At 42.8% G+C, this 25,242-nt stretch overlaps 1 protein-coding gene across 1 annotated transcript in view; it reads left to right on the top strand.

Moving 5' to 3' along the window:
* Positions 1-25,242, top strand: part of NOTCH1 (notch receptor 1) — a 160,472-nt gene that overhangs the window by 100,634 nt on the left and 34,596 nt on the right. Inside the window, exons 10-17 of the mRNA XM_030207641.1 lie at positions 3,264-3,377; positions 12,054-12,287; positions 12,619-12,729; positions 14,706-14,898; positions 18,052-18,197; positions 19,361-19,474; positions 23,637-23,756; positions 24,780-24,932. Of these exons, the coding sequence (XP_030063501.1) occupies positions 3,264-3,377; positions 12,054-12,287; positions 12,619-12,729; positions 14,706-14,898; positions 18,052-18,197; positions 19,361-19,474; positions 23,637-23,756; positions 24,780-24,932 (1,185 nt within the window). The remainder of the gene's footprint in view (positions 1-3,263; positions 3,378-12,053; positions 12,288-12,618; positions 12,730-14,705; positions 14,899-18,051; positions 18,198-19,360; positions 19,475-23,636; positions 23,757-24,779; positions 24,933-25,242) is intronic.

Genomic DNA, 25,242 nt, shown 5'->3' with positions numbered 1-25,242 from the left:
TCTTCTACTTAGGGGGTGAACTATAGGTGTGGGGGGGGTCTTGTGTTGGAGGAAGGTGATCGGAGGGATGGACTGTTTGTTTGTTTATTGGGATTTATTAACTTCCTTTATGAAGAGATTCACCTAAGGCGGTATACAGCAGGTATAGTTTAACATAAAACTTACAATTTTATTAACAGCATAGCAATAGGAAAATGACCAAATATCTAAATACAATAAACGAGGTAAACTTGAAAACAGCAAATTGAAACCTAGTAATAGGACTACCATGAAACAGTATCAAAAATATACACATTTAATAGCACTGAAATTCAAATAACAGAGATATAATGCGATGTCAGCATAATACTAATGGAACATCTAATAAGCACACATTAGAACATAAAAATAACATAGATATGATGTTAATGCAGGAGATGGGGTATGCTGTGGTGGGAGGGTACTTTTGGGGAAAATGATGCTCGCAGAGAGAGCTAAACCAGGGAAGTTATGTGCTGGGGGGGGGGGGGGGGGCATGCCACAGTGAAAATGGATATCTCTCTTTTATTTTTCCATCTGCACTATTTGCTGAGGCAAATAACATGGGCTTATGTGTAAATGTCTGCCCTGCAATGTAAATGCAAGGCACATGCTGGCCACACCCCCTGCATTTATCACACATGCTTTGCACTTATTGCACCTTAAATTTTGTGTTTAAGGTACGATATGTGCAAACACCACATTTTAGTAAGCGTGTGTGCCTGAGGCATTGGAGGGCTTGGTCTCCTAGGTCTCTACGGCCTTTCCAAACAGTATTTTATTTATTTATTTATTGCATTTGTATCCCACATTTTCCCACCTCTTTGCAGGTTCAATGTGGCTTACAATATATCATGAATAGTGGAAATACATAAGAAAATATACATTTGGTATTACAGAAGGATCTTGGGTGTCATGATAATAACAGAACATAGTAGTAGATTAACAATCGAATATTATAAGATAATTCTGGGTGAATGTATAGGAGTTCATATTTGTTGTTCTTTGTGGTATGTCTTGTTAAAGAGATAGGTCTTCAGAAGTTTGCGGAAATTAATTAATTTGTAGGTCGTTTTTAAGTTGCATGGTAGCGCGTTCCAGAATTGTGTGCTCAGGTAAGAAAAGGTTGATGCATGCGTTGTTTTGTACTTTAGACCTTTGCAGTTGGGGAAATGCAGATTAAGGAATGTGCGGGATGACGTTTTAGCATTCATGGATGGTAGGTCTGTCAGGTTTGACATGTAGGCTGGGGCGTCTCCATGAATGATTTTATGAGTTAGGGTGCATATTTTGAACGTTATGCATTCTTTAAGTGGGAGCCAGTGTAACTTTTCTCGTAAGGGTTTAGCACTTTCATATTTTGTTTTTCTGAATATTAGTCTAGCTGCAGTGTTCTGAGCTGTTTGGAGTTTCTTTATTATTTGTTCTTTGCAACCAGCGTAGAGTGCATTGCAGTAGTCTAGGTGACTTAGAGGGGCAAAATTGAACGAAAACGTCTATCTCCATGGGCGTTTATCTCCGAGAACGGGTCCGTGAAGGGGTGGACCGAACCATATTTTCGAAAAAAATAGACGTCCATGTTTTATCCGACAATTTGTGAGCTGGGCGTTTTTGTTTTTCAGTGATAATGGAAAATGAAAGCGCCCAGCTCAAAAACGAATAAATCCAAGGCATTTGTTCGTGGGAGGGGCCAGGATTCGTAGTGCACTGGTCCCCCTCACATGCCAGGACACCAACCGGGCACCCTAGGGGGCACTTTTACAAAAACAAAAAAAAACGGTAAAAGAGCTCCCAGGTGCATAGCACCCTTCCCTTGTGTGTTGAGCCCCCCAAATCCCCCCTAAATCCCCCTCAAAACCCACTGCCCACAAGTCTACACCATTACTATAGCCATAAGGGGTGAAGGGGGGCACCTACATGTGGGTACAGTGGGTTTGGGGGGGTTGGACGACTAAGCATTAAGCAGCACAATTGTAACAGGTGGGGGGGGGGGATGGGCCTGGGTCCACCTGCCTGAAGTCCACTGCACCCCCTAACAACTGCTCCAGGGACCTGCATACTGCTGCCAGGGAGGTGGGTATGACATTTGAGGGTGAAAATAAAAAGTTGTGAAACATCATGTTTTGTGGTGGGAGGAGGTTAGTGACCACTGGGGGAGTCAGGGGAGGTCATCCCTGATTCCCTCTGGTGGTAATCTGGTCATTTAGGGCACTTTTTGGGGCCTTATTCGTGAAAAAACAGGGTCCAGGAAAAGTGCCCTAAATTCTAGCTACAAACGCATACTTTTTTTCCATTATCGGCGAAAGGCGCCCATCTCTCCTCGGCCGATAACCACGACCCAGTTCCACCTTTGCCACGCCTCCGACACGCCCCCGTCAACTTTGTACACTTCCGCGATGGAGTGCAGTTGAAAACGTCCAAAATCGGCTTTCCATTATACCGATTTCGTTTTTGTGAGATAAACGTCTATCTCCCGATTTGGGTCAAAATCTAGGCATTTTTCTCTTTCAATTATAAGGTGGTTAGTACTAATGATTGTACCAGGTTACGGAAGACTGTCCTTGGGAAATAAGGTCTTACTCTTTTTAATTTCCACATTGAGTGGAACATCTTCTTGGTTGTGTTTTTCGCATGGTTCTCAAGTGTTAGGTGTCGATCAATAATGACTCCAAGAATTTTTAGGGTGTCCGAGATTGGAAGAGTCAGTTTTGGTGTGTTCATGGTGGTGAATTTGTTCGTGTTATATTGCGAGGTGAGTACTAGGCATTGGGTTTTTTCTGCATTGAGTTTCAATTGAAATGCATACGCCCATCTGTGCATGATATGTAGGCTTTGGTTGATGTCATTGGAAATTTCTTTTAGGTCTTGTTGAAATGGGATGTAGATCGTTACGTCGTCAGCGTAGATATATGGGTTGAGGTTATGGTTTGATAGAAGTTTGGCAAATGGTATCATCATTAAGTTGAATAAGGTCGGTGAGAGGGGGGGATCTTGTTGCCAAACTCATTCACGTGTGTTCCTGCATTTCCACTAGGATTTCTGCTTATTAATGTACTGTTAACTCTATCATCACAGCCTACTGGATGAGCCACATGTCAAACACTCTAGTTACCAAATTTTGGTCAACAGTATATGCTCCACATCTAAAAAATGTATCAGAAAGATATACTACATTAAAAAGCTTGTCTGTTCTTAATTCTGCTACACTGTTAGATAAAACTAATGAATTTTGTGCTCCTATCCAGGTTTCAGTGGCCCTCTCTGTCAGGTTGATATTGATGAGTGTGCCAGCACTCCATGCAAGAATGGTGCCAAGTGCCTGGACGGGCCCAACATGTACACTTGTGAATGCAGAGAAGGTAACTTTACAATATCTTTAGCTTCAGAGACTGTCCATGGGCATGCAAACAGTAGACTGAGGAAGATATTATATAGGCCAATCTCTTTTTCTTTGACATTTTTTTGCTTGCTTCTGCGTCTTGGTTTTGTATGTGTGTGTGTGTTGTTTTGTTTTGTTTTGCATCAACTATACAGAAATAATGCTTAAAATATATTGACTATGGGAAGACTGGAGAAAATTATGACAAAATAGTAAGGACGTGCATTCGCTATCACACATTTGCCCCCAATATTCAGCCAGCAGCGGTCAGCGTTTTTTAAAATGCTGATTGTCGTCGGCTAAACTACTCCCCAATATTGAGTGTCAGGCCATGTCCAGGCACCGGCACTGAATATCAGGAGATAATTTGGGTGGGCAGTCTGCTGGAACTTATATGGGTGTAGCTAATATTCAGCCAGAGCCACGTAAGAGTTATGTGGGCCTGTCTGAATATCGGGCCGGGACCCGCACAACTTTTGTTTTGTTTTGAGTTTTAAAAAAAAAGAGCCCCTTGCCTCCTTCCGCCCCCTAACAATGGCCCTCTTAACTTATCCCCTCTCCCCAGCTCATAGCAAGACCCCCTCCCCCCCACGGATGGTCCCCCAGCCATTCAGGTCATTGTGGCAGGAATGCAGGCCCATCGCTCCTTCCCTTTGCGGCTGTGGAAGTGAAATGGCTGCCGCAACCTCTCACGATATTACACAGTAATGCAGTACTACACAGTAGTGCAAGCTGCCACGAGAGATTGCGGCAGCCATTTTCCTTCAGTGGCAGCCAGGGGCAGGAGTGAAGTTCCTGCGCTCTACTACTACTACTACTACTACTTAGCATTTCTATAGCGCTGCCAGGATTACGCAGCGCTGTACAAGTTTAACATGTACAATTTTAACATGCGCTCCTCCCCCAACAACCACCACGGACCACCAGGGCTACAGGTTGATCCAGGGGAAGGGCCTACTTGGACAGCTGGGGGGGGGGGAACCTTCTGGGGAGGGGTTCTTGCTGCAGGCTGGGGGAAGGGAAAGGAAAGAGGGCCATTGTCGAGGGGGCGGGAGGGTGCTCTTTTTTTTTTTTACAAAACAAAACAAAAGTTATGCGGGCCCTGGCCCAATATTCAGCTTTTCAGTTGTCCTAAATTTGGCTGCTTAGCTATGCAGGTGCCAGCATTGAATATTACCAGCACCCGCATAACCCTGGGCTTCTCCCTAATGCTGCTCCCCGTACCACCCCTGACCTGCCCCTATTTTTGGCAGTGGTCAGAGGTGATAATCAGCAGAACTTCCCACTTTAGTGCCACTGAACATTGGGGGGTAGGTGGTGACAAGCAATTTAAGCATGCATGAGCCTCTCCTACCTGTTTAAATTGCTTTGAATATCAGCCCCGTGGTTCATTAGGATGTGTAAAAAAATTTAGAGCGTGCTAAATTGATTTAATATGTTAATCTATAAATTAATGTATGTTAATTCAGTTAACACATATTAAAACATCCTAGTATGTGTTAAGAAATGTTTATTAAAACAGATATACGAAACAAACCAAAATAAAGTCTGAAAATCCCAAACCAAAATGACTTTCTGTTGGCCATGCCTGGGTAAAGTTAATCAGATAATTTTGTCTGAATAACATTATCTGGATATTCAGCCTGAATCTGATTGGGCTGAATGTTTGGTCTAAAGTTAACTGTCTACTTAGCTTTAGGGTCTACTATTTGATTGGCCTGAGTTACCCAAACAATTTGGTTGGCCAGTGCTGAATATCAGTTTTAAATAGCCAAACTAAAACTGTGCCCTGGGAACAAGTTGCTCGGGCAAAACTTTTCCATTGAGTGGAGTGTGTGGGTGGGTAGAATGGGGGAATTTCAACCGTCAGGATTTATCTATCTCCAAAAGTTAACCAGACAAATCTTTTGACTATAGACCTCAGTGTAATTATGTTTAGGTGAAAAAAGTCAGTTTTTAAGACAGAAAAGTAGGTGGAAAATGTTTCATGTAGACTTTTGCAGGACAACTTCCTTGCTCCCTGCAATGCTTGCAGGTTCAAAGGTCCTTTCTACCCATCGGTTGCAGTCCAATTTTCAAAGGCGCCCCCCCCCCCTCAGAGTTGACCTTTTAAAATTCCAGCGTACCTGGTGCTTAACCAGTCCCAGCATGTACTTAAGCACTCCTACCCTTTTTTCCTGTTTAGAAGAGGGTAATCTCCAAAGTGATTTTCCTGTGGATAACAGATAAATCGTTTTGAAAATTGCTCCCTTAATGGAAAGTAAAAGTGGAAAAATGTCATCAAAATATCTTTATTCTCCTAGAAAACTATGCCAGCATTCAAAAAACAAAAATAATTTAGTGCATTCATAGTACTTGCAGTGATTTCATGTTACAGTAAAATTTTGAAGTGCAATATTTGGAAGGAGAGGGGTGTGTAAGTGTTTGGATAGGCTTGGCCCTTCCTGTCTTTCTTTCACTCTTTAAGTGATCACAACCTAAAGGGCAATTTAAAAAATGCCCAGGAGTGAGATCCGTGATACATAGCACCAGTATCTTTCTCCTTGGTGAGTGAAACTCCAGGAATGGCCAGGCAAAGTGATGACATAAGCCCAGTCAGGAAAAGAATGGATCCTTTTGTTTGCAGTTCCCGCCAAAAATCTTGCAACTGAATGTCCTCAGTTATAACTTCTGAGTTCTGGTTATCTGCATTTCCATGGAACGTGGTCATTGTTTTAGTTTGTTCTTTCTACTGCAGAGCTGGATTCGTGATAGCATTTTTTTTTCTTGACTGATCTTTTGTTATTATCATTTTTTCCGTTGATGTTAATCTGTTCTAATGGGATAAGTGCTGATGTCTGCAGTGTTCAAATTGCATCCAATAATGTAAATGATTTATTGTGATATTCAAAGGAAAAAGCAAGAAGAAAACAGAAGGATATGTTTGGGATGTTTTTCTTCTGTTCTTCAGGACTACTTACAACATTTATTGGGTAGAGAGGTGGCAGCTTCCTCCTGGACTTCTGGGCTAACAGCTGGAGACAGAGCAAATGGGGTCTTTTTGTATCTTCCCCAGATTTAATGATGAATCATTTTGTAACGATATGTGGGCACTCATGCTTCCCTCTGAATTGGAACTGGCCTCTGTTGGGTTACAGCATATGATCTTTCGTTTGTAACTCTCATCTCCTTTATACCCCCTTCCAATTAACTTTAGTCTATCATGTGTTACTGACAGAATGCAGCCGGAGACCATAAGGACATAAAAATAGCCATACTGGGTCAGATCCAAGGTCATCAAACCCATTATTCTAATGTGACCAGTCCAAGTCACAAGTACCTGGCAGGATCCCAAAAAGTAGCAAGATTCCATGATTCTTACCCCCAGAGATAAGCAGTGGATGTCCCCAAGTCAACCTTAATAACAGTTTATGGACTTTTCCTCCAGGAACTTGTCTAATCCCAACTACACTAAATGTTTTTACTACCTTCTCTGGCAACAAGTTCCAGAGCTTAATTATGTATTGAGTGAAAAAAATATTTTCCTGATCTTTTTTATATGTACTATATAGTAACTTCATGGTGTCTCCTCCGGTCTTTGTACTTTCTGAAATAGTAAATGATTGATTTGCATGTACCCATTACAATCCACTTATTATTTTATAGAGTTCTACATTTCTCCCCTCAGCTATCTTTTCTTCAAGCTAAAAAGCCTTACCCTCTTTAGCCTTTCTTCATAGGGAGTCATTCCATTCCCTTTATCATTTTGGTTGTCCCTTCTCTGTACCTTTTCTAATTCTGCTACGTATTTCTTGAGATGGGGCAGCCAGAATTGCAGTGGTCACACTATGAAGTGTTTTATTCTCTATTCCTTTCCTAATAAGTCCTACCATTCTGAGCACAGTAATGTCTAGATCCTTTTCCTGGTGACTCCTAACCCTTCATGACTTATTTATTTATTTATTTATTAGGATTTATTTACTGCCTTTTTGAAGGAATTCACTCAAGGCGATGTACAGTAAGAATAGATCAAACATGAGCAATAGGCAATTACAGCAGTAAAAATATTCAAGTAACAATACAAAGTATGGCATGGTATACTACTTGCAATGACTACACAATACGTAATAGAACGTTATAATTGGTAGTGAAGGGTAAGACAGAGTTGTAACATATAGATGAATAAGAAAGTTGGAAGACTTAGAAAGTAAGGTGACTGATTTGAAGAAAGTTGCGCGTGAGGTCAGAGAGATGGTTAAATATCATCTCAGCTAGGGTAGGAGTGGATAAACATGTCCCACTGCAGTATGTGCAGCCCGAGTCAATCCTTGTGTGTGTGAATGAGACTAATAAGTTAGTTACTTCTTCCATTAAAGGCTTGGTTGAAGAGCCAAGCTTTCACCTACTTCCTGAAGTAGAGATAGTCCTGTGTTAAGCGGAGCCTTTCAGGCAATGCATTCCAGTGTGGTGGCTACTCCGGAGAAGGCTCGCTTGCGGGTATCATATCGTGTAATGTCTTTTGGAGAGGGTGTAGTTAGTGAAAGTCCTTGGAAGGACCTTAGTGTCCTTGGCGGTGTGTGGAGGATCATCCTATTCTTCAGATACTCGAGGCCATTTCCTTTCAGGGCCTTGAAGAGCAGACATAGAGTTTTAAATTTAGCCCTGTATTGTACTGGTAGCCAATGAAGTTTTTGCAAAAATGATGTGATGTGGTCATGTCACTTGCAACTTGCTGCTGCATTCTGAATCAGCTGGAGCTGGTGCAGGCCCTTTGTAGTCAGACCATTGTATAGTGCATTGCAGTAATCCAGTCTTGATGTTACCGTGGCATGCACAACTGGGATAAGATTTACCGTCTCGATGTAAGGAGAGAGGCAGCGTAGCTGTCGCAAATAGTAGAAGCAGCTCTTGAAGGTTGCTTGGATTTGGGGAATCAGAGTAAGTGTTGAATCTAACTGTATTCCAAGGTTCCTGATTTGTGATTTGAGGGGGAGTTCATACTTCCCAATACGGATTTTGATGTCAGGTATGTATCCACTTGTGTTAGGGACCCAAAGAAGCTTGGTTTTACTTTGGTTCAGGCAAAGTTTGTTGTGTTTAGCCCATTCTTGAATTAATGTTAGACAAGTAATCAGTTTATTCAAGGCTGTAGGTAAGTCAGGTTCAATGGGTAAGAGTAGCTGCACATTATCCGCATAGATGTAGAACTGAGTGTCCATTGACTGAATCAGCTCAGCTAGTGACTTGAGGTAGATATTGAACAGAATAGGTGACAGTATCGATCCTTTTGGTACCCCGCAGGTCAGTGTCCATGGTGGTGATGAGTTGCTGCCAAACATTATGGATTGTTGCCTGTCTGATAGATAGGATCTGAACCAAGCAAGTACTGTTCCATTGATACCTATTTCTGTCAGACGTGCTAGCAAGATATCATGATCCACAGTGTCAAAAGCTGCTGAGAAATCTAGCAGTACTAGGCGAATTCCTTGTCTCAGTTTCTGTAAAGATCATCTAGCAGGGATAAGAGGACCGTTTCTGTTCCATAACTGGGTCTGAATCCAGATTGACATGGATCTAGCCAGTTACTCTTTTCTAGCCATTCATTAAGTTGAACACAGACTGTTTGTTCTATGAGTTTCCCTAACGGGATGTTGGATACTGGCCTGTAACTTTCAAGTTTGTCCTGGTCAAGGTTGTTTTTCTTCAGTAGAGGGCGAACCACTGCCCTTTTTAATGTTGTTGGTAGTTGCCCATTAGAAAGAGAGGTGTTCACAGTTTTTGTGGCGCCTTCTATAAGGCCCATACTTGCCTGCTGCACTATCTTTGATGGGCAGGGATCAAGGGAGCAGGTAGTTGGTCCAAGGTCTCTTAGGATTTTGTCAAGGCTCTCCTCTGCCATTGGGTTAAAAGTGTTCCATCTGTCTCTATTAGGAAGGGGCAAGTTTGTGCACCCCTGGTTGACTAGTTGGGCACTGGGTGGGATTGCCTGTAAATCCTGGTGGAGACTTTTAATTTTGTTGGCAAAGTATGCAGCAAAATCATTGTAGTTCAATTTAGACTGGGCAGGCTGGTTTTGTTGTGGGGGTTGCAGTAGGCTGTTTACTATACTGAACAGCTGCTTGGTTGAATTGGCAGCCTGTGCAATGCATTGAGAGAAATACTGTTTTTTGGTTTGTGAGTGGGGCATAAGACCTTTTTTAGTGGTGTTGTTTTCTCTAAGGTCTTAGCTAAGTGTGTATTCCAGATGTCAACTTGTTCTGACACTGTTGTCTTTTCATCTACATGTGGATGGTCCAAGGCCTCTAAGAAATTCTCAGCGGTCAGCTTTTTTTTGTCTCTGATCTCCTTCCAAACTCTTGGAGGTGCCATTTGTTTTAGGAGGCCACTTATGGAGAATTTAATTAGAAAATGGTCTGACCTTGATAGGGGTGTTATTTCAATACTGTTATCCCAGAATTCTGGGATATCCACCCCTTTGTAGAATACCAGATCTAGCATGTGACCCTTTTCGTGGGTTGGAGAATTGATCACCTGTGTAAATCCTAGTGCTGTCATCGTGCCTAGAAAGGCAGCTGTGGTGGTATCTGGGGTTTTGATGTGTAGATTGAAGTCTCACATGATCACCAACCTAGGGTAATTCAGAGACACTTGAGTAATCAGGTCTAGGAGTTCTTGCACAGATAATGTGTCGTTACGAGGTGCCCTGTATACCATGAGCAGCCAGATTGGCTTCTCCTCTTCAAGTTCGATTAAAAGAGATTCTGATCCATGTAGCTGGGGGATTGATGTTCTGCGCAGTTTGATTGTGTCCCGAATCAAGACTGCTACCCCTCTACCCTGTCTTCCTTGTCTTGGTTGATGTTGGATGTTGAAACCTGTTGGGCATAGTTCAGCCAGTGGTAAACCCCCACTTTCATCTAGCCAGGTTTCACTTATTCCTAGGATGTCAAGATGCTGTTCATTTATGGTATCACGGATCACCGAGGATTTCTTTGCAGCTGATCTGGCAATCACCAGTCCTATAGTTCCCAAGGGTGGTCTGGGGGTGCTGTGGGTAGCTTTGGTGTGACAATATGGTGATCTTTTAAGTACTGTTATGTAGGTGTTTGACCTCTTGCACTTTTGCCTTCTCTTTGGTTTGTGAGGGTTATGGTTTCCTCTCCCACACACCACTGGGATGCTTAATTTCACTGGGTGGTGCTGCAATCCACTTGAACCCTGCAACTGAATGTTCTACATCTGCACACTACTGACCAAATTCTATAAATAGTGCTGAAAAATCATCGCAGAAAAAAATGTGCTAAGCTCTTTTCTATAGCGCCAGGATCCGCAATAACTTTAGATGCAAGGTTTTACACCAAGTAAACCCTTGTGTAAATCCTTGCACATAAATTAGGCATGGATCCCCCTTATTCTTAACCATGCGGAAATTTGTGGGAATGTCCCTGATCCATCCATGACCTTCCCATGATCATGCTCCCTTTTTGGAGCCACATGTAAAATTTATACACAGATCCCCATGACTAAAAATGTCCACATAAATTTCAATTAATGTCAATTAGTGCTGATAATTGATTATCAGCACCCAATTATTAGCACTAATTAGCTTATTATTCAATTAAATTGTGTATACAAATTGGGTGCATGCCAAAATTTGCATGTGCCATTTATAGAATTTCAGGGTGGATTCCTTCATCCCCAGCACAAGCCCGGGGAACATAACACTTGATCAAGGAATCAAACTTCAGTCCTTCCACGTGGCAGTGTGCAGCATTTACTCCTTGGCCATTGAGCCCAGCCCTCTTCTTAATGTGAGTTCCAAGCAATATTTATTTGAGGATCCTCTGCCTAGAAAACCTAGAGCCGTTTTTTTTTTTTCTTTCGTTCACATGATCCATCATTTTCATCTGAAAGATGAAAACTAATTTTCTCTCCTTATGGTCCCCATCTTCGTTGTTCTTTTAAGATTTTCCAGTTTCCCCCAATATCCTCATCTGACAAAGTGGATTCTTGTCCTTAAAACAATGGTGTAGCCAAATGGAAAATTTTGGGTGGTAGAATGGGGCAGGGGGGCACAAGGCATTTCCTCTCTGCCCCTGTTATACTTAAAAATTAAAAACCTTAGCAAGTGAGGTATTATTAGGAAAGGAATGGAAAACAAAAATTAGAGCGTTATAATGCCTTTGTATCACTCCATGGTGCGACAGCACCTCGAATATTATGTGCAATTCTGTTCATCACATCTCAAAAAATATATAGTGGAATTAGAATAGATACAGAGAAAGGCGATGAAAATGATAAAGGGGATGGGACGACTCCCCTATGAAGAGAAAATATTTCTTCACTCAATGTGTAATTAAACTCTGCAATTTGTTGCCAGAGTAAAAGCAGTTAGCTTAGCAGGGTTTTAAAAAAGTTTATATAGGTTCCTAAAAGAAAAGCCCATAAGCCATTATTAAAATGACTTGGGGAAAATCCACTGCTTATTTCTAGGATAAGCAGCATAAAATGTACTGTTTTGGGATTGGCCACTGTTGGAAACAGGATGATGGGCTTGATGGTCCTTTGGTCTGTCCCAGTATGGCAATACTTATGTACTTATATGGTGGCCTCAGTATGAGCCTTGTAAGCAGTAACTTTTATTTCAATCGTAGTGGTTATTGTTTTGGTCTTCTAGGATTTACTGGTACCCACTGCGAGGAGGACATCGACGAGTGCTCCCCAGATCCTTGTTATTATGGGACCTGTAGTGACGGGATTGCTTCCGCCACTTGTCTCTGTGATCTTGGTTACACCGGCCACCGGTGTGAAATTAATATCAATGAGTGCCAGAGTATGCCATGTCAGAATGGTGGAGAGTGCCAGGATCAGATTGCTGGCTATATTTGCAAGTGCCCAAAAGGAACCACAGGTAAGACAGATTTCAAATGCAGTGTAACTACTCTCAAACCCTAGACTTGTACTTACCGGTCATCAAAATATAAAACAGACCTCCTTGTATACTCTGTACTGGTAGCCTGGAGAAACTGTTCTAGCACTTGATTTAGAAAAGTAAATGAACTGCGGTGGGCTACATGTCCCAGAACAGTAATTATACCTTTCAAAGCTTTTAACATCTGGTTTTTCTAAAAATACAATATTATTTATTTCATTTTATGGCTATATTTTTTTTCATGTTGATTGCATGCTTCAGGTCCTGACAACTGAAATGTGACCCTTGTTGTTAACATTCTATTTTAAAGGGCCAAATTGTGAAACCAACTTGGATGATTGTGCCAGCAACCCCTGTGACTATGGCAGATGTATTGACAAGATCAATAGCTATGAGTGCGCATGTGAACCTGGATATACAGGTGAGTCCTGCTGATGGGCAGATGGAGTGAGCTCAGCCAGCAGTTGTGTTTATTGGCCCGTGGGAAGTCACAGCATCCATTTTGACTGTGGAGCCGACATGAACAGGAGCAACTGGGGATCACCCCTGTCTCGAAGAGGCCATTAGACTACCAGGGCTTCTAAGTTAGGTTCAGGAAGAGCCTACGGGTGGTAGGAGAGCAGTGTTTGTGGTTGGGGAGGGGGAGTTTCGGTTTTGACCAAAACCGAAGCATGGCTGAAGCCAAAACCAAAATTTCATCGGCCTCTACTCAAAATATAGATGACTGTGGCAACATTCTTTTCAAACAGCCCACATGATTGTAAAGTATGTCGCTTTGAAAATGGCACATGGCTACCGGGGACCCCTATTGACTTTGATTTTCTCCTTTTTCTGGGGGCAGGTTTTTAATGACAAATGGCATGTGTAGATTTTAAAATCCAATCTTCATGTGTTGTTTTCCAGCCCTTCCTAAACATACCCCTGGGAAAACCTCCTCTCAGTTTGGATTATAATATGTGCATTTGAGAAATCTGTGCCTGCTTTTAGTTTCTTTATGTAAGGGCTATTTTTAGATAGCCATTCTACTTGGGGAAAATCATTTTGAAAGCTGTCACTCCTATGTTTGATAGAGTATATCTTCTCGAAGGGAGCAGTGTAGATCAAAAAAGTAAGAATAGGGCACAGGATAAAGAACTACAATAAAGTAAACTATAATTAGAAACAAAGGCAAAAGGCTCAGGTACCTTATAGAAAACCAAGGCATTGTGACTGAATCCAGAGTAGAACAAAGGAAAAAAGATCATTGTTAAGGAAGATTCCAGTCCTTGAATACCAGCGCTATCATGTTGCTCACCTTATCTAACTGCTTTCTTTGATCAGGAGAGTATTCCCTTTGATAAGAAAAGACCCCCCCTCCCTGCTCACCTGGCCAAGGGAATTTATCATTATTGAGTCCCTTCCTCCAAAGTGCCTCATTTGTAACATACTGAATAAGGCCATTCTTTACCAGCTCACTTGCAGGCGAAAACCATGTGGCCCTTCATTATGTCTTTAGTCTTGCTGAATTCAGTCCAAGAAAATAGAAGGGCTAATTTGAGAGGTAGTCCCTGCCTGCACAGGATCCTATCTCATTAACCAGAGAGGATAATTTGGATGCTGCTAAATCACTGGGCCCGGAGGATATTTTAAATCTCTCCTTTCATTGTCCTGTTGCACAGCCCAGTAGAAAAGCAAAGGCAGAAACTCAAAAGTTCTTGGATACAAAATGAGGAATGGTGGTCCCTCTGTTCAACAAATGGGCTGGAAGCTAACGAATGTTCTTGTTTTTTGTTATATTTCTGTGTGACTGGTTAAAGTTTACTTTGAGGGCACATGATTTGGGCTTGTTATATGGGCTTCACTGTCCAAATGCTAAGAAACAACTGAGGCCCCATGCCTACATTGGTCTCTTGTTAAAAACAAGTCATGATTCAAGGTACATAATAAAGAGTTGGAAGGATTAGAGCTACAATTTCACTGGAAAACCCCCGGGGATGGTGTGAGAATTTAGACCCCTGTCACCGTTACACTTTATGGATATAGCCTACCATAGCTAAAATAAAAAGGAAAAGCATAAGCGGACAATTCACCAGTACAGAGTTTAAAGACTAGGAGCTCAAAGGACTTGCATTTATGACAATGGGCACTTGGTATAATTACTATTATGGTTCTGAAGTGGAACTTAGACATGGCAAATTTGAATCATTTCCCCTTTCACTGAAGAAAGTGAATGTTAATTACAGACAGAATTAGTGACTGTAACGAAGAATGGCACTTTCAAAACAGCATGTACCATATCTGTGCTGTCTTGATATTATCTTTTTCTGCTCTCAACATTTTTTATAGATGTGAAATATACATCTGAACATTCTTTGCCAGTCTATGGATTTATGATGTTTTTAAACTCACTTGTTTCAGGGAGAATGTGTAACATTAATATTGATGAATGTGCCTCCTACCCATGTCATAATGGAGGGACATGCAAGGATGCCATCAATGGTTTCACCTGCATTTGCCCAGAGGGATACCAGGACCCTGTGTGCCTCTCTGAGGTTAATGAGTGCAACAGCAACCCCTGCATTCACGGGAAGTGCCACGACGGAGTCAATGGGTAGGTGCCGTTCAAGTCATTTTAAGCCAAATCTGACACCTTGTGATCACTTTTTCTAAACCCACTGTGTATCATCTTTATCAAACAAATAGTAGTTTTTCAGAGACAGAAAGAGGAACTGTCCTGAGCTGTTGAGTTTTCTGTGAGTACTACAGGAAGTCTTCAGTCACATCATTAGCTAAAATAAGACCTGCTATTTTATTATCTCATGTGTTCTGTATTTGGAACGATATAAACATTCTTGTTATAATGCTTCCAGATTCAGAGGGGTTTTGTTAAGAAAGAAGTGGTGTCCCCTGTAATATCTTTTCACATGGAGGGTCATTTTCGATATGACATCTAAATGTGATTTTGGACGTTTTGCGAAAAACTTCCAAAAATCCAGAAGCGAACGAGCATGTCCATTTTCAAACCAGAAAAACTTTTTTTGTTTTGAAAATGGCCGTTTGCTAGATGTCTTTGTGCTCAGTGCATCTATCTTTTAGGACTATTTTTGGAAAAAAAAACATCCAAGAGAAAAACAAACAAAAACAAGCCATTAGGATGTATGGGTGGCCAGCAATCTTAGAGTAGCCACACAGACATCCCAGCAGAGCAGTGGGGCACCCTAGGGGGTGCTGCAGTGACTTCCCAGGTACACATCTCACCGTTACCCCTTTATATTGTATGGTGAGTTCTCCAAAACCCATCAAAAACCTACTTTACCCAACTGTACACCACTACAGTAGCCCTTATGCCTGCAGATGTCATCTATATGTAGGTACAGTAGGTATTTAGTGTTTTTTGGAGGACTCACATGTTTCACCACAAGTGAACCAGTTAGAGTGGGATATGGGCCTGGATCCCCTTCTCTACAGTGTACTGCACTGAACATCAGGTTGCTCCTGGGATTTGGTATGTACTATCACATCTTAGGGTGCTGGGAGGGGGTCCGTGACCATTGGGGGAGTAAAGGAGTTATACCTTAATCCCTCTAATGATCATTGGATTATTTAGGGCTCCTTTCGATCACTTGGTCATGATTAAAACAGATCTAGCCAAAATCGTCTTCATTTTGGCCATAGATGTTTTCATTTTGTTCCATTATTGCAGAAAAACATCTATCTTTTGGTGCCACCCATGTCCCACCCAAAACATGCCCCCAACACCCCCCCTTGAAATTTGGATGAACTATGGAGCAAAATATCTAAAACTGAAGTGTCGAAAATTGCAACTTGGATGTTTTGAGAGAAAAATGTCCTTCTGCCAACTTATGATGCTTGTTGACTTTTTTTTTGTTTTTTGCTTTGAAAACGAGTCCCATAATCTTTATTGCTGTCTTATAGGCACCCTTTTATCAAAGACTAAACATCAAATCCTTGGTAGAAAAGTTACATATTAACATCAAATCCTTGGTAGAAAAGTTACATATTAACATGGTAGATGGTTGTAATTGTAATTTTGGTTTACTTCTGCCTTTCTATGAGGCATGGCCACACTGAACATATATTGCAATAGGTCAGCTATCATAACTCCAAAATATAAATAGGCATGTCCATAGAAAACAATTTTGTTTGATGTTTCCAGTTTGATTTAGGCCTTTTACCTGATTTTTGTTGAATTTTGTTTTGTTTGTGTTCTACCATTTTTTGTTAATAATATTTTTTAGAACATACATTAGAACTTTTTAAAGTGCAGAAATTGACTGTATACATATTGGGGGTCCTTTATTAAGCTGCGTTAAACAGCAAGCATAGGTTTTATTGCAAAGAAGACATTAGTGCAGACCCTCAGTTACATCTACAGCATGTTAAAAACAGCCAGCATGGTAAAAATTCTGCACTGGCTACTTAACATCGGAAGGGGCGCAAACAGTGTGTCTCTTGGGCAGGTTGACTGGGTCTCTAGGGGGGAGGGGTTTTCTGCCAGGCAGTGCTTTCTGTCAGGAAGCAGGTTGTTGTGTCTGGGGGGGGGGGGCAAGATTGTTGTGTTTGTGGGGTGTGATATGTTGGGGGTATCAGATTGGAGGGGGTACAGGAGGGGAATCGGACCTCAGAGGTGAATGGAGAGGGGGGACTGGATCAGAGGGGTGTGTTCATGGGGTGTTGTGCACCACTGCAGTGTGCCTGAATATACTTTTTAATTTATGGACTGGCTCCTACTGCATTACCTACAGTAGCAGCATGGGAGCAGCTGCGCTCTCTGTCTGCTACTGCAGGTAAGTTGCCTGTGCAGTAAGGGGACAATTCTACAACTTGGTGCTGAGATGTAGGTGCCACAATGGGGCATATTTAGTGTCAGTTCAATAACAGCACTTACTAGCACAAAGCCAAGCTGGTGCACCAAAATTTGGGCAGGCCCACTTACAACAGATCAATGGCTGGTATAAACTGGTGTACCTAAGTGTGCCATGCAACGCATGCAACAGATTTCTATGAGCTGTGTGTGCTGCTTGGTGACAGGCCCCCCCCCCCCACCCCTGTGCTCTGACCATGTGTATGACTCCCTTGCAGTTATGCATTAAGGGGGAGACTTTATATGTGGTGCCTAAAAATTCTGTGTGAAAAACTTTCCCGCCTAAGTGTATTCTATAAGGGGTGCCTATATTTTAGGCATGATATATAGAATACGTTTAGTTGATATCCCAGTTCCTAAAACTACATGCGTCCATTTATACCAACAAAAACATGGCGTAAATCCCAGTGTGTAGGTTTGGGTGCAGTGAGCCGTACTGTATAACTATGTGCATAAATTTTAGAACACCCACGAAAGTCAACACAAGAGACATTACCGTTTCCTCAGTAAACCTGTAAGTCAAGTGCTTTCTTTTTTTGTTCACATTCATTCAGATAATTTGTTAATACAAGATCATTTTTAACCATTTCTCAAATCTGAGATCCCAATTTATCGGCCCATCCAATCTGCCAAATTAGTCCAATCCATGCTACAAGGATATGTCTCAGCCAGCTGTTGAAGTCTGATGACTTGTAGATGATTGCTTCTTAAGTATGCTAATTTTTTAATTCAGTGACATTGTACTACATTCTACATTTCTCATTGGAGAATGGTTAGAAGTTGTAGCACTGATAATAAAAGCAATGTTTACTTTGTAGGAGGCAGAAGTATTATGCATGATGTCAGTCTAATGGAGTGTGCTCTGTTTTTCTTCAATAGTTACAATTGTGACTGTGACCTGGGTTGGAGTGGCACCAATTGCGACATTAACAACAATGAGTGTGAGTCCAACCCTTGCATGAATGGTGGAACCTGCAAGGACATGACCAGTGGATACATCTGTACCTGCCGAGAGGGCTTCAGTGGTAAGAGGAATAGGGCAGAAAGTAAGGTGAAGGTATTCTCACTTTCTGTGAGCTGCATTCAGTGAGATCTCTTACTAGTCAAACAAAAACTGTGTGTACTGGTCTCAAACCACCCATTCTGATTATTTGGTAGTAGGCATGGTCTGCTTCAGTTTGTACAAATCTTACACCCATTGTCACTTTGGAGAATTCTATAAAATGTCACTCAAAAATCGGCACCAGAAAAAATTGGCACTAAGCCCTGTTCTGTAAAGGGGGCTCTGAGATGAGCATGCTTCGTAGAATAGCACTTAGAGCCAATTCCTACGCCAGAAGTTGATTGCTGAATTTATACCAGCTGAAACCTGGTATAAATGCTGGCGCCCAACTCATGGCATTTCAGCACATAAATGGCGTGTGCAACTTTCTGGAACACCCAAAACCCTCCCCTAGCCATGCCTCCTTTTGAGTTGCGTGCTAGAGGATTTAGGCATAGAATAGTACGCATGAAGATGCTCGACTGCCAATTAAGTGCAATTATTGACTGTTAAGGCTCATTAATTCATACTTGCTAGCTTATATACCAATTTAATTGGGTGCGCATCTTGACACCTTGCCTGAATTTCGGTACCAGTCTTTTGGTGCCATATATAGAATCCGAGAAAAAATGACTAGGACTCTTCCCCTTCCCCACACAGCCCTGTGAACAGAAGCCAGGCTTGGTTATTTGTGTGTATTTCTGAACCCATCTGACGTGCGGCAATGCCCAGCACTACCACTGAGCCATCCGATTGCCCAATTGCTTGAAAGAAACTGTTAATCTCACCTTCTTGATCTCCTGCCTCGATGAATTTTCATCATCTATTTTTTTTTATTACATTTGTACCCCACGCTTTCCCACTCATAGCAGGTTCAATTCGGCTTACATATTGTATACAGGTACTTATTTGTACCTGGGGCAATGGAGGGTTAAGTCACTTGCCCAGAGTCACAAGGAGCTGCCTGTGCCTGCAGTGGGAATTGAACCCAGTTCCCCAGGACCAAAGTCCACCACTCTAACCACTAGGCCACTCCTCCACTATCTCTATCTTACTATTTCTGTTGCTCAGAAGAAACTTCTATATATGTTGTGTCCTACCTTTAGGCAAAGGTTTATTTTTGTTTTTTGTTTTTTTAACTGGTAGGTCCTAACTGCCAGACTAATATCAATGAATGTGCGTCCAACCCATGTCTGAACCAGGGGACCTGCATAGATGATGTGGCTGGGTACAAATGTAACTGCATGCTGCCCTACACAGGTAAGAAAAAGGAGAAAATTGCATTTGACAGCTCATCTATATAAATAATTCTCACCTGGAACATTCTGAAGCTCACTCTGTGGGAGGGAAATACTGAAGCCCTGCAGTGTTGGTAGGCTAGGCTGTCAGCAACACTCACTCTCACTCACACTCACTGTCAGTCAAAGATGCGCCCTCAGCCACGCCCCATCTGCACATAATTCGCAACCCCAACGCTCTAAATGAAGCCACCACCGGAAGTTGAGGCGGCGAGATATCCCTTTTGCCCATGAGTGTTTGCCCCGCCCTCGCGTCACTACGTGATGACGACGAGGGCGGAGCAGTGACACTCAATGAAACGCCAACGGACCCCCCTTCCGCGACCCTGTCGACCCCCCTTATCCGCAAAAACCGTCCCCCGCTGCCGTCCACTACCTGTGCTGACGGGGGACCGCAACCCCCGTCAGCCGAAGTCCTGTGCTGCCCTTCGTCGCGTTCCTTCTTCAGTGATCTTCGGTTCAAGTTCCTCTGCTTGCGTCTGACGTCAGATGCACGCAGAGGAACTTGAACACAAAATCATTGAGGACACGCTGCTGCGAAGGCCAGCACAGGACTTCGGCTGATGGGGGTTGGGGTCCCCCGTCAGCACAGGTACTGGAGGCGCCGGGGGACGGTTTTCGCGGAGAAGGGGGGTCGAGTGGGTCGCGGAAGGGGGGGGGAACGGAGGCCCGGCACAGTCTGCAACAGCGAGGGAGGGTGGGGGATGGCCTTGCTAGCGCCCGTATCCTTGCCTTTTGAAACGGGCATTTTTTACTAGTATTTTAATAACCACAGTCAGCAAGGCCTCCTGGCCTTTCCAGTCTGCCCACTTGCTATTACCTTCTCTATCCTCATCCCCTGCTCAATTTCCAGTCAGCTCCCTCCTTCGACCTTAATGCTGCCCTCTGAGTCTATCCCGGATATTTTTGAAGTTTATCAATGTTTTGGTTAACTGTGCCTCTGCTGGGAGGCCATTTCATGCATGCCATGACTCTCTTGATAAATAAAAGTATTTCCTTATATTTTAGAGGAAAATGAGGATCAGTCTTGTATTTAAATGCACTAGTGTGGAAGAATTTTATTTTGCAGAAAAAAACTTAAATATTCTAGCATAGTTATTTTTCTGTGTCCAAAATGAGCGACTGTCCCCCTCCTAAAGAGGCAACTATTAATCTCTAGAAACAGAAAATAAATTAATTTTGGAGAAAAATGTCATATTCCAACCACAAGCTGAAGACACTGTCGTGTTGTTCTGATCAATCCAAAGACCAACATGGAAATCTCTAGAACATTTAGAAAGTGCCAGCAAATGATTTTTATCTTCCCAAGACCCCCATTACATCACTTTAGTTTTTTAAAACAGAAAAACGTAATTCCTATTCTTTGCTGGTGTACACCTGTCATTTGCTGTATTCTTAGGTCTATCAATGTGTTGTTTTAAGAAAACAATCTGTTTTTAGAGTAAGCATCTCTCTTTGGTTACTTTCTGTGAAAGGAGGATATGAAAATAGACACTCCTTTTTTGCCAATCTTCAGCTGTCCTCTTTGGAGAAATGTAGGATTGGCTTCTCTTGAATAGTAAGTCCAAAAATGTGTGTAAAGGGGAGGGATGGTTGGGGGGGGGGGGGGGGGCAGGGGATTGTCTCCTCTGACCTACTGATTCCTGTTCTCCAGTTTCCTGCTTCCTCTGGGCATACAATTGTAGGAAACTGCCAAATTTCCTGTCTGCACTGGTAACTGTGGAAACTGAGGGGAGGGGGGAGGGAAAGAGCCTGGAAAATCACTCAAGGCCTACTTAATAGATAACAGTTGACAAGAAGGATAACTGTTTCCTCATCCTTTCCCATGTGTATAAAACAGGAAACCTATAAATCACGTGATTTCTTTACTGTTTTTTTCAAATCTCATACAAAGGATTTTCAAACCTCCAGATCACTTTTTTGGAACAATTTAAAATCAAAGATCCCAATTCATTCTGAAATTTAAAAATGTGATTTATTGCTGCTATTTTAAAGTCTCTACTATTGTTTTGCTTTGCCCTATAACCTTGTAGAGAAACTGACTTTCCTCTCTTCGCACCCCTAAGCCTTCCTTCTGAGATAATGTGGACTGCAATTTAACATCACTGTTTATAGAACAGGGAAATCTCTGGCAATTCTAGAATTAGCCTAGCAGGGGTTTGGGGTGGAAATTACCTCACTGAAGCACTGGAACAATTTGAAGAGGTTTTATGTTGGACTGTTAATTAGAAGCATATAGATCAAAGTCCTGTCGTATTTGGTTTTTGTTATTAAGGCATGGCCAGTGAGCAGATGACAAATCACAGCATCTTCTGTACACCTGTTTTGTATTTACTATTTTTTCATATACGTTTTCGCATGTGTTGAACTTCAGTACAGGGACAAGCACTATGGGGCATGTTTAATCAGTCGCAGTACAAAGAAAACAAAATGCACAAAAGTACCTTCAGAAACGGAACAATCAAGAATCTTTTAATCAAAAGACCCGACACGGGCCGTGTTTTGGCACTCATGCACCTGCGTCAGGGGTCAAATGGAGATAGACTCTCTCAAACAGAACTATGAATAGACACACTTAGATACTATAAAAAAGAAACAAACCACGTCTAGAACAAACTGCAGTTTCGCTTGACATTGACTACCAAAGACGCGTTTGTTCTAGACGTGGTTTGCTTAATTCTTTTTGATAGTATCTCATTGTTTCTATTCATAGTTCTGTTTGAGAGACTCTATCTCCGTTTGACCCCCGAGGCAGATGCATGAGTGCGAAAACAAGTCCCGTGTCTTTTGATTAAAGCAGTGTTTCCCAAACTGTGTGCCGCAGCGAACTCTTAGGGGTGCCACAGCACATCTTGACCTTCCTCTCGCCTCCCACAATTCAGCATCGCTCCTTACTTTCCCCTCCCACGGGTCCAGAATCTGCCGCTTCCTGCTTCTTCTCCCACCGCCGCTGCAGTGCTTGCAGCTTATATTTTTGGTCCGTCCATGATTCACACAGGCACTGCAGGGACTTCTTCCTGCTGCGTCCGGCCCTCACAACAGGAAGTTGCATCAGAGAGGGCCAGACGCGGCAGACTGGGAAAGCCCCGGAGTGCCTGCCTGTGTGAATCGCGAACGGCCTGAAAATGTAAGCTGCAAGCACTGCAGCGGCAGTGATCCTGGACCTACAGGAATGAAGGTAGCTAGTGATTCTGGATTTGGGGAAGGCAGAGGTGTCCTGGATTTATGGGAGGAGAGGGGCTGCAGGGAATGATGTGTTGGACTTTCTGGGAAGAGGGGGCTGCAAGGAAAGGGAGACCTATGTGGCCGGGGGGGGGGGGGGGGGTGTAGAGACCCATGTGGCGGGGGGCGCTGTGAAAAATTACTCGGACACTAAAGGTGTCGTGAACCAGGGCCTTTTTACCGAATCGGCTAAAAAGCCACTAAATAATATGGCCATATGGTAAAATTACACTTACCACATGGCCATTCAGGGGGAACACTTAACACCACCCATTGAGATGGCAGTAAGGGCTCCTGTGGTAATCCAGTGGTAACCAGGCAGCGCATGGCGATGCCCGATTACCGCCAGGTTAGCACTGCGCTATAAAATAAAAAAAACTTTTCCGGCATGGGTGCACACTCAAAGCAGAACTACCACCAGCGGCCGCGTTGGGCCAGCAGTAGTTCCGGATTAACATGCGGTAAGCCTGTGTTGGGCTTACTGCCACTTTGTATAAGGGCCCCTAAAGTTCTTTAGTAAACATGCCCCTATGTGGTTATTCTAATTATCCGCATTTTCAAAAATTGCTAAAAACATTTTTATTCCTTCTAGTTATGGTTTATATAATTTTTAATTTTTGTTTAATTCTTACATTACATACTCTTGTGTTTTAATTTTGTTTTATTGTACACCATAGTGGACAGCCTTGGCTAGGACTATGGTACATAAAATTAAAAAATAAATAAATAAAGGCTACACCTTTCCTGATTGGTGAGATGGAACTGGACCCGGCATTACCAGGTTTTCCAAACTGATGTTGTTGTACCCCATCTCCAATGCTATCTTGCTTCACCCCTACTGTGCATTGCAGCGACTGTGGTTAATTGGTTGTGATTATTTATGGATGTGTTTGTAATTTCAGGCACCACCTGTGACACAGTGCTGGCTCCTTGTACCTCAAGTCCTTGTAAGAATGGAGGTACATGCCAGGAATCCGAAGACTACGAGAGCTTTTCGTGCCAGTGTCCAACAGGATGGCAAGGTATGTGCCGCAGTCTGACCCTGATTTGCCGCGCTAGAATGAGCACATGGACCTATTGGACAAACTATTTATGAAATATGTGGAGATCTGGACAAATGAGAGTAGCAGAGTCTAGCATGGATTGTACAAAGTATACAAGAAACAGGCAATAAGAATGAAAATGTCTGGGTAGCACAGAAGGATGCAGTTCCTACCCCCAGAATGCTTACAACTGACAGCGGACATACAAATCTAGGCAACAAATGAACAAATTTGTCCTGCCAATAAAATTCCTGAATGTGAATCTGCTACTGAATACGGGTGGGATAGGTAGGGATGGGAATTTGAGTTCCTTTATACTGTAAACCCAAGATGGGCTATTTTGCACTCAGCATGAGAAATTTTCTCTCTCCATTGGGCTTTTATACCTCAGTCCTTTTCATATCTGTTAGAGCAGTGTGCAGGAAGTATTCTGTACAGGAATTTCATAACCTGAAATATCTCTTGGGTTTAGTTTTCAGCCAATGATGTTGGGTGGCAGGACTGGCTCAAGGGACTCTTGCATCTTGAGCCAACTTTTGTATTGTTCTCCTCCCCCCCCCCCCCCCCCCCCCCACACCGCAATCCAGTATCTCTGCTTCTACTCTTTCCCCTCCCCCACCAGCAATCCAGTATCTACTTCTCTCAACTCCCCCCCCCCCCCCCACCCCCACACACACACTGGTGATAAAGGATGCCAGAATCCTAGTTTGCCATCTCTTATTTCTTCCCTTTCCCCTATCCTGTGGATACTGAACTGCAGGCAGGCAGAGGGATGGAGGGAAAGGAAGAGAAAGATGCTAGACCAGGATTTTGGCACCTTTTATCAGTGGTACCCTGAGCCAGTGCCTCACCTGGTCCATAAGTTGAATTGGCCCTGTTGGGTGGGGTGTCTGCCACAGAGACCTAGGGCCTGCTTAGAGCTGGGGACAGACAAGTTACTACACGGTTTACACTGCAGGATAGAAAACAAACCCAAACATACTCTGCTCTGTTTTTCACCAGGTCAAACATGTGAGATAGACATGAATGAGTGCATTATAAGCCCCTGCCGCAATGGTGCAGGGTGTGTGAACACAGCAGGGAGTTACAGGTGTAACTGCGTGGATGGCTACACGGGCCGCAACTGTGAAACCGATGTCAATGACTGCCAGCCAAGTGAGTGCAACTCAACCAGTTCACAGTGAGCTAACATAAACATGAAATGAAGAATCACTGGAAGAATTAGTGCTGAAGGCAATCAGAATACCCTGTGCATTGTATTCATTTATAGACGTGTGGTTAATGATGATATGAACCAGAGAAGCGTTGATCCTTTAGTTTTTTGGAAATAGAGGAGGATGGAGCAGAGGCTGCAGGTTGGTGGAGGGCACTCTGTAATGCAATTTTATTACACTTTGAACAATTCCCGCCTACACCACTATAAGGTAGATTGGAGGGTAACAGCCATATTGAAGGCAAAAAATCG

Source organism: Microcaecilia unicolor, chromosome 6 (assembly GCF_901765095.1).
Source record: "Microcaecilia unicolor chromosome 6, aMicUni1.1, whole genome shotgun sequence".
NCBI classification, from domain to species: domain Eukaryota; kingdom Metazoa; phylum Chordata; class Amphibia; order Gymnophiona; family Siphonopidae; genus Microcaecilia; species Microcaecilia unicolor.
The sequence above is the reverse complement of the archived record's forward strand: the minus strand, read 5'-3'. Positions and strand labels throughout refer to the sequence as shown.